We start from the raw sequence: 10,072 nt of genomic DNA, 5'->3' as shown, positions 1-10,072 counted from the left end.
GTTTAGAAATATCAAGAGAGAAAATCATCTAGTTTGTATTAGGAAGCAGCTGTAATTTAATTTTGAATCACAGATTTTCTGAAATAACACATCTCTGGCGGAACAACAAATCCACCAGAAAAGTTTTTAAGTTCTTTGTGTTCATTACATTTGTGTTTGAATATATATCTGTTTGCATCAGCTCCAAGCAATTCACACACATTTGATCACTCAAACACTTAGCCTTACAAACTGCTCAAAACTTGAAAAAGTTTTGAGATTTACATTCAACCCCCCTTCTGTAAATCTCATTGTTAGTCCACTGGGAATAACATATACATGCTATCATCATAAAACCAATAAATAAATAAACAAATTAAAAACTTTTCGCAAGTAGCTCTAATGTCGTTGAAGGGTTTCGAGGTATAAAACGCAACAGAAACAGTAATTAAAAATGTGAAAAACCAGAATTTTCGAAACCCACCGCGGGATCCATGCGATAAATAGATATTTAATTCATTGATCAAATTGTCTGCCTTAAGAAGCTTTACAAATTGGTTGACTAATGGAGATCCAAAGTTTGTTCAATCACCACGCATCACGCTCTTGCGATCTACGCCTTATCGGTATCCACACGAATGCTTGAACGTAAGGATCAGATGTGTACTAGCACAAAATCGTTTATTCTTACCATCTCTCTGTCTTCTCTCTTGGGGACTAGGGTTTTAGTAAAAGTCTTGCATCCAAAATCAGCCACACAAGAGATATTATATAGAGGATAGAAAAATGAATTATAACTCTTAACTAATTAGAGGTTATTATTAATTTGAAATTTCTATTTGTATTATAATTAAGTCTCACTTAATTATTTAACAAATAAATTTCATAATTAATATTAGTAAATTCGAATATCATTATTTATCTAATTAATTAAGTCAAACTTAATTAATATTATAAATAATTCAAATTACTTTAATTTAATTTGAATCCAATTTAAATTAAATAATCCTTCAAGCATTTTTTGTGTGTGACCCTATGGGTTATTATTACGTTAGAAACAAATTTTAAATCTAAATTAAAATCGTAAACAATGAGCGACATCTAGTAATGCATCATTGCTACCCAATTAATAATAATTGAATAGGTGATCGATTAAACCTTTCGTGAATAATGTACAATGTAATATAATCCCTTTAACCACATATTATAGATTAAACAAGAGACATGTAATGTGTCATCCTCATCATAGTTTAATTCATGTTTTTCTTGATCAATGAGTAGACTATCACATCAAATTAACATTTGAGCGCGACCACACATTTTATATTCTAGCTCACACAAGAGACCAATAATATCACTCCTAAAATTAGGAGGGTTAAATCCTTTCTATATCATTCATATTTCTCATACGATTCATAATATACCGGAAATACATTTTTTTCATTACCCGGTCAAATGTAATTTTTAATGTAATCAAAGTACATTAATTCTCGTATAAAAATATAATAATTTCAAATCTAAGGACCATTACATCATTATCACAGTGACAATTACTTATGACACAACTGACATGTAGAATCTCACATTGGGTTTATCCAGCACCATGTACATTTACATATGCCTGTGTTTTTTACTTTAGTATCACTATACATATGATCAATGAGATGCGATCATCAGTCAATAAACACACCAGTCTTAATACATTAATATTGTACCTTAATAATAATACTCGACTAAGGACCTTTAGGAATATTGATACTATTCTCATAATCTCATTTCTAAGTCACGTATTTAGAGATATAAAATTCATATCATATTCCGAGGATATTTATTAATCTAAGATTTATATCGCAGTAAATTAAGACATAATAATTTATAAAGGGAATAATCGATAAAAACATAAACATCAATAATTCAAATGTCTTAATTTAAAACATTATAGTGTTGTTTCTATAGGACAAACACTAACATAAGTTTCTAATGAAAAACTAGAAAAAATGATAAGAAATACATTAAAAGTAAAATTTTACAAAAGTTTTAAATTTTATAATTGTAAATATAAACAAGTCAATAAATGAAAATGTCGTATGCAGAATATTATCCATTAGATTCTTTCAAAGAAAGAATATTGTCCATTAATATTGTTTAATAAAACTAAAAAGGGAATTTATCAAAAATATAATTTTTTTTGTAAAATTATTAACGATTTTATTAACTTCTGAAAATATTTACAAAAATACGAAATTGCATAATAGGTTGCATTTACTTTGAATTGTGCAACTGTTTCAGGTTTTATTTCAGATTGCATTTTAGGTTGTAAGTTATGTTGTAAATGTGGTTACAAATTTGCAGAACGTATTTTCATAAATATTTTTTAAAATTTAAGTTGCAAAAGTGGTTGCAAAATGATCTTGAAGTTACAAAAACGTATTTTTACAAATATTTTTAAAAGTGATAGTATTTTCACAAAATGTTTGTAAAATTTGGGTATTTACGAAAAACCCGTTGAGAAAATAAGATTATAATTTAAAATAAAAATAGGTTTATTTATTAAACAATCTAGGTTGTTAAGGTGTTCCCGTACTTATAATCCAGTAAGAACATGACACGTACACATATCCAGTAAAGAACTGTACTTGCTATAAATGTAGACTAGATTAACCTTTTGCTTTTATATGTACACTGTACGGATAGAAACTTGATTAAAATCTAACCCTTGGATTGCCAGTTAAAAAGCTTTCACTTTTATCAACAAAATGTTTAATCTAATCGAACCCATCAATAATTTTTCAACTCCATCTCCAAAATCAAATCTTTATGGTTTCTTGTAAGTTCATAATCAATATTTTTAAGTTTTGTACTTTTTGTGTTATTAATTTTATATACTCACTTGTTTGAGTTCTTTAATTTGATCTTGTATTCTTATTTTAAGTTCTAGATCTAGCTCAGTCCTTATAAATTATGGTCTTAGTCTGTGTATAAATGAATTAATTCTTGTTCTTAAATAAGTTGATGTTTGTATTTGTTTGTGCAAATGCTGAAATTTGATGTTTTTATAGGACATCAGTAATTTATTGGAACACCCTTTTAATAGTGATGTAGTTCATTTATTGTAATTGTTTTTTACATAAGTGATTTCTTATAATTGTACTAATTTTATAGATTTCGAAGAAAAAAAGATGCTAACTTGTTGAGTTATGAGGTGTAAGTCTATAAGTTAGTTGTGAGGTGGCTTTTCTTAAAAGAGCTAGGGTGTGATTTCAGTTGTTAGCATTTTCAGCTATTGGTATCTTCTGTTCTTGGTAACTTATTTTGTCTTTGGGGGTTACTAGTAATGGATTATGGTCGAGAATCGGGGGGAGATGTTGTCCATATAATCCCTGGTAACCACGGAAACAGAAGCGAAAACTGGGGTTTGGGGTCTACGGATCAGGCGGTTTGGGCAACTGAGGAAGATTATGGGGTTTGGAATAGGGAGGCTTCTGTTGATGCTAATTCGAATCTTGATGGGAGGCAATCTCAATCTCGATCAGGGAGCGAACCGCCCAATAAAATAGCAAGAATGTCGCAGCCAGATGTGCAGTCTACTAATCGATCAAAGGCAATAGGAAAGATGTTCTTCAAAACGAAGCTGTGTTGCAAATTTCGAGCTGGAACTTGCCCTTATGTCACTAACTGCAATTTTGCTCACAGTATCGAAGAGCTTCGTACGCCACCTCCGAATTGGCAAGAAATTGTCGCTGCTCATGAGGAAGAACAAACTGCCAATGAGCCACGGGAAGAATTTCAAATTCCTACACTTGGGTCTACTGCTTTTCCTGTGGAACCTCAGAGATCCTCCAAAGGGCGACACTGTAAGAAGTTTTTTACTGAGGAAGGCTGCCCGTATGGTGAAAATTGCAGTTTTCTCCATGATGACCAGTCAAGAACACGAGAAAGCGTGGCAATAAGTTTGGGGCCCGGGTCTGGTGGTGGATATGGTGGGGGTGCTAATGCAGGTAGTGGTGGTGGTGGTGGTGTGAGTCCATCTACATTGAAGCCTTCTAATTGGAAAACAAGGATTTGTAATAAGTGGGAACAAACAGGTTTTTGTCCATTTGGGAACAAGTGCCATTTTGCTCATGGGGCTGCTGGTATGATTTGTTTAGAATTACTGACTTCTTATTCCAGTGAAATAAATATTAGTACCGTTTTTTGTAATGCTCCACTCTATATACACTGAAATAGTAAATTTTAGTGAATAGGTGACTGTTACTACTTACACAAGCAATTAGCTTGGTCATCACCATACCATTTGAAGGACTTCTATATTTATGATTAGGTCCGTTCTGTTGGGCTTGCCAATGAACTTGAACATATGAATTTTGATTGGAGGCTATGAACTTCAGAAAATTTACAGCTCTTTGACAATGATGACTGTACAATCTTTATCATAATGCAGTAAAATGTATGTTATTTGGTAATCATTTGAAATGTGGTGAGTACATCTGCTGGGAAACCATGTGTTTACCCTGTGGCAGATGTCAGTTGTTTGAGATATTCAACGTTCTTTCATCTGGCTGGTTTCAACTTCACCTTGGTATTTAGTCGAGGAAATCCATACTTCCAGTTACAGAATCTTTCGGATGCTTTCCTAGTATTAGGTTCATATGACTAGCTTGCATTTCAGTTTTTCACCGGGTTTCTTTTGTTGGTTTTCAATTTGGTTTAGCATTACTGTAATATGCATACTGTCAGGAGTTTACTCCAGGAAATCCATACTTCCAGTTCCCGAATCTTTTTGATACTTTCCTGGTATTGGGATCATAAGACTGGCTTGCATTTCAGTATTTCAGATGCGTTTCTTTGTTGATTATCATTTTTTTTGTAGCATTACAGTAATATGCATACTGTTATTGATTGTCATTGTTTTGTTTGCAATGCATTATGCAGAACTCCATCGTTATGGCGGTGGACTTGTGGAAGGTGATGGAAAAGAATTCTCATCTCCTTTAGACATGAAGCAGGGGATGGGGCCTTCTAAATCTCCAGGAGATTCCTTAGTTGCTTCTGTACCTTCAGTTCCTTATGCAGACGGTTATCACATGGGTACATCGCAGAGGGTTCCCAATATGCCATGGGCAGGACAGGGGTCGCACCAAAAGTGGAAAGGTCCTGATAAAATTAGTCTAATCTATGGTGACTGGATCGAAGAACTGGAGTAAATTTAGAGTTGCACCAATGAAAGAATCTGAGTAGCAGTAATGTATCTTTCAATGAAGATGAAGCGTAAAATAGATTGAGAAGTGAACATATCTTAAAATGCCAGTGCTTGGGATCTTAATCAAGACAAAACGTGGGTTTGAAATTATGTTCTAATGGGATTTTGAAGTTCAGTTTTGTGGCTTGTTTACTATGCATATGTTTTACTTTCCATGCTTATGGTTTAATTTGTGTAGCTATTGTTTCTGGGGATCTCGTCATTTGATATATGCATGCGTCTGCTCCCACTGTCCTCGCACTAGTATTGGCACCTTCATTCTTGCTAAATAAGTTACAGATTGCATAATAAATTTCTACGTGCATGTTATATTATCTCATACTAAGATGTAAAATAGCTTCTCTAGTTATCTTAATTTTCGTTATCATTGATATGTTTATGCATTGGTGATATGTATATGTATTGGCCGAGTCCTGATACATCTGTGTAAGAGGTTGGTATTCTCTTATCTTTATCAGTTATACAAGTTTCCGTTCTTGCTTCTTTTGTGATTGTATGTAGATCAAGTATCGCCATATTGTTGCAATGACTTTAACCTTGAATTCTTTATTTTGTGTTTGATATAAAAGAGCAGTGTTTCAAATTTTTAACCATGTATATATGAACATGTATTATATTCATATATGCCTGTATGCATAAATTCTCATGAATATCTGTGTGTTTAATTATCAGAAGACTTGATTTTTCATGCACCAAATACCTATTTGTATTTGATCAGTATTTCATTAGTCTGTTTATTCTGAATTGAAGGTAGTCGCATAATCTAATTTTCAATACCAAGTAATAGTTGACATGAGCTTAAATAATATCAAATGAACAGACATCACTCTATAATTAGAAAAGTAGTTTCTTGAGGTCTAATGTTTTGACACATTTCTTTCTTTTTCACAAGGACTCGCTCAATAACTTCAATGCTAACCATAGGTATGAAACTAATTTGGACACGTACAATTCTACATTCCATATTAAGCTACCAAATTCTATGCTTCATAACACTTTACAAACCATCCTCCTTTTTCTCAATCCTGCTTCAAACAACTTGACTATTTTCCCTTTCTTTACTTCACACCATTCCTTCTGTTTTATAGCTTTATATTTACCATCCTTTTGGCCGGATACCATCTTCTCCGGCCTGATCACTTTGCCTTTCGGCAATGTCAACAACCCCGAACACAACCAACCATAATCAGCCACGGCATGGTCACTCTGATCCATATATCACTATAGTCCTAGCTATCACTCTTCTCATATTTTTTGTTATTGGTTTCTTTTCTATATACTTCTGTAGATGTTTCCTTCATCGTGTAGCACACTCTTGGCGTCTTAGGCATAACCCTGCTGCCACTTCTGTTAATCCAGCCGGTGCAGCAACTGCTAAAGGGCTTGGTCCTGAGATCATAAAGGCTTTTCCATCTTTCATGTATTCTACTGTCAAGGAGTATAGAAGAGAAAAATATGGATTAGAATGTGCTATATGTTTATGTGAGTTTCAAGATGATGATTTTCTTAGACTCTTGACATCATGCTGTCATGTATTTCACCAGGATTGCATTGATCTTTGGTTGGAATCCCATACAACATGTCCTGTTTGTCGGAGAACTCTTGAGGCACCAGAGATGTATAAGAAATCACCAGATGTTGTTTCTATTCAGTTTAATGAGGACGCGTCATCAGAACATAGTGTTGTAATTACAATAGAAGAAGATGATCATGATCTCGAAGGTGAAGGCCTAGGCGAGAGCAAAAACGAAAGTGACAAGAGAGAAATGGATTTCCCTGAGGCCGTTCAAGATCAGGAGAATGCTCCTGGCACTTCGGGCACAGTGCAAAATGAAGAATTAGAACGAAAGAAGTCCGAGGAGGAAATTGAAGTAGAACAATTTAGTAGGTCTAAAACAACAGGGCATTCAATAGTCCAGAAAAAAGATACAGAAGACAATAAGCATACATTGATACTACCGGATCATGTAACGGCAAAACTAATAAGGGGGCACAATGTGACCAGAAGTGAAACCGCATTTGGGGAGTTTAAAAGCAAGACAACCACCGGCAAAGGAGGCTTTGGCGAGGTGTCAGAATTATCTCGATCCTCTGGTCGATTCTCTGGTCGATTCTCAGGTCGATTTCCTGGTCTATTCTCGGGGAGACGACAACGGGGAGACGACAATAAAACATAAGAATTTTCTTGGTAGATGTAGAAGTAGAAGTTAGATCATTCATATATTGTACTTTATTCTGTCATTTCACTTCAGTAAAGATGTTTAGAACCTGTAGATAATTTCATAAAACGTGAAAGTGAATTTTAATGTTTTTTGCCATATACGAATTTGATTTTAACTACATGTACTCCTTCTGTGATGTTTACTTAGGCAAGTTTCTGATAGACCCGGCAATTTTGGACACGACACAACTTACACGACACGAAACGACACGAAAATTTAGTGTTTACAACTTACACGACACGAAACGACACGAAAATTTAGTGTTTATGTTTGCATTTTTGGTACACGACATGAAAGTACACGGTTGAGATTGAGTGTCGGTTTTGTGTTTAACTTTCGACTACACGACACGAAATATACGACATAAATAAATATTATAATTAAATTTTAATATTTCTAATATATATATATATATATATATGTAATATTTCTAATATATATATATATGTAGAATTATAATAAATGTATGCATATTTATTTTTAAAATATTATTTGATTTCATTATATTGTATAAAATTGAGATCTAAATACATGTTTTTCATATATTTTATAATTTTTCTCCCTAAAAATCTTATATTTTAATTTATATTAATATTAAATTTAATATATATTAATATTCAATTACCACGACATACACGACACGAAACGAAAATATACGAACACGAATGTACACGAACGCTAAACATGTCGGTTTTGTGTTTGACATTCAAGTACACGAAACACGAAACACGAAAATATACGATACGAAAGTATACGACACGAACGAATTGACAGGTCTAGTTTCTGACTATCCCCAACCCAAGTACAACATATACACTCATATTTCTGCATGCTGAATGGTGAGATGCGCGCACATATGAGTATGAGACCCATAATAGCTGAATGGTTTTAAATCTGCGAGTTGCAGATGCTCCAGGTTCAGGTCACAAAGCACCAGCATCGCCGGCAAACAAACTTTCTTTTTACAGAACATCTCAAAGTTAGGGATTAGGCCGATAAGAAATCAAAAAACTGTATTTACATTTTAGTAGAATATTATGTGAACTTGAGAGCAAGACCAAACCAAAGCTAAAAATTGAACAACCAGATAATAATATAATCCACATTTCAATTTGAATTTACAACTAGATCTTAAACAACCAACACCAAATCTAAGTTTTAAACCAAATTCTTGAAACAAAACAGCACAGTAATACAGATTTGCACTTCCATAGTAATAAACCGTAAAGATTAACGATGCTTGAATTGTATTGTCTCATTCTATTTCCTCAATCAATGTACACTTGTTTATATACAACAGAATGATAAGCCTGACTTCTCTAAATAACAGAATGATAAAGGATATATCTAGTTTATCCTTTTATCAATATCAACTATTAACATAGATATCCATTTTCTATCTGTAATCTAATCAAATAATCAGCCGTTAGTATAGGAGGTACATTTATCCTTATTATGCCCCCTCAAGAACGACGTTGTGTCAACAATGGCGATCTTGGAAAAATGAGATTGAAAAGCAGCCTTCGGAAGTGGTTTTGTGAGGGAATCGGCAACTTGCCGACTAGATTGTACATGCCTTACGTGAACAAGATTTTTCTGAATCTGGTCACGTACAAAATGGAAATCAATGGCAATATGCTTCATTCGACTGTGAAAAACTGGATTCTGACATAAGTAAGTTGCACCTATATTGCCATAAGTAAGTTGCACCTATATTGCCACAATAAATACAAGGATGTTGGACATGTGGAAGTTGAAGTACAGATAAGAGATTCTCAATCCAATTAGTTTCAGCTAAGGCACTTGTAACTGCACGTTACTCCACTTCTGTAGATGAGCGAGCGACTGTTCTCTGTTTACGTGAGGACCAACTGATGGGTGTATTACCATAATAAACAATGTAACCAGTAATGGGGGTACGATCTAGTATATTTTCAGCCCAGTCAGAGTTAGAGTAGGCATGCAATTGAGATCCTGGGCTCGCAGTAATATATAAGCCATACATGTTAGTCGTTTTAAGATATCACAGCAAGCGTTTAACTGCTTGCCAATGATTTTGTTGGGGACAATGCATAAACTGAGAGAGCTTATTTACCGCAAAAGTAAGGTCCGGTCTGGTGAACGAGAGGTACTGCAGTTTGCCAATAATTCACCTATAATTGGTGATATCAATTGGAGGCTCATCCATATTAATTGTGAGAACTGATGAAGTACTCATGGGTGTGACAGCACCATTACATTCAGCCATTTTTGTTTCATGCAGTAAATCATTGATGTACTTGGACTGCGAAAGAATTAGTCCATCAGATCTAGGGATTACCTCCACACCTAGAAAATAATTAAGCCGTCCAAGATCTTTAAGTAAAAAACGTGCAGAAAGAGCTTGTACGAGTTTTTAAACCACCTGAGAAGTGCACCCTGTAATGATAATATCATCAATGTAGACAGTGACATTACCAGTATGCAAAATAAATAGAGATGAGTCTGAATGTGATTTTCGAAATCCTATCTCGATCAAAAAATTTCCAAGCTCATGGTACCATGTCCGAGATGCCTGTTTAAGGCCATAAATTGCCTTGTTTAATTTGCATATATAAGTGGGGTAGGAAGG

At 34.0% G+C, this 10,072-nt stretch overlaps 2 protein-coding genes across 3 annotated transcripts; both read left to right on the top strand.

The window, feature by feature from the left end:
- Window positions 1-2,661: 2,661 nt before the first annotated feature.
- On the top strand, window positions 2,662-5,392 carry LOC141671112 (zinc finger CCCH domain-containing protein 12-like). Of its 2 annotated transcripts, none has more exons than XM_074477238.1 (3): window positions 2,662-2,806; window positions 3,142-4,112; window positions 4,912-5,392. In XM_074477238.1, exons 2-3 carry the CDS (start codon window positions 3,314-3,316, stop codon window positions 5,181-5,183), a joined length of 1,071 nt encoding a protein of 356 aa, XP_074333339.1. In that variant the 5' UTR covers window positions 2,662-2,806; window positions 3,142-3,313; the 3' UTR covers window positions 5,184-5,392. The 2 variants fall into 2 exon arrangements, with proteins under 2 accessions (XP_074333339.1, XP_074333338.1); XM_074477237.1 differs by having other exon boundaries at window positions 2,667-2,806; window positions 3,312-4,112.
- Window positions 5,393-5,869: 477 nt separating this feature from the next.
- LOC141671114 (RING-H2 finger protein ATL30-like) lies at window positions 5,870-7,559 on the top strand. Its single transcript, XM_074477239.1, has one exon. The coding sequence runs from the start codon at window positions 6,394-6,396 to the stop codon at window positions 7,414-7,416; it is 1,023 nt and encodes a 340-aa protein (XP_074333340.1). The 5' UTR covers window positions 5,870-6,393; the 3' UTR covers window positions 7,417-7,559.
- The last annotated feature ends 2,513 nt before the right edge of the window (window positions 7,560-10,072 follow it).

The sequence above is a fragment of the Apium graveolens genome, chromosome 7 (assembly GCF_009905375.1).
Source record: "Apium graveolens cultivar Ventura chromosome 7, ASM990537v1, whole genome shotgun sequence".
Lineage (NCBI taxonomy): Eukaryota > Viridiplantae > Streptophyta > Magnoliopsida > Apiales > Apiaceae > Apium > Apium graveolens.
This window is presented reverse-complemented; position numbering and strand designations above follow the sequence as displayed.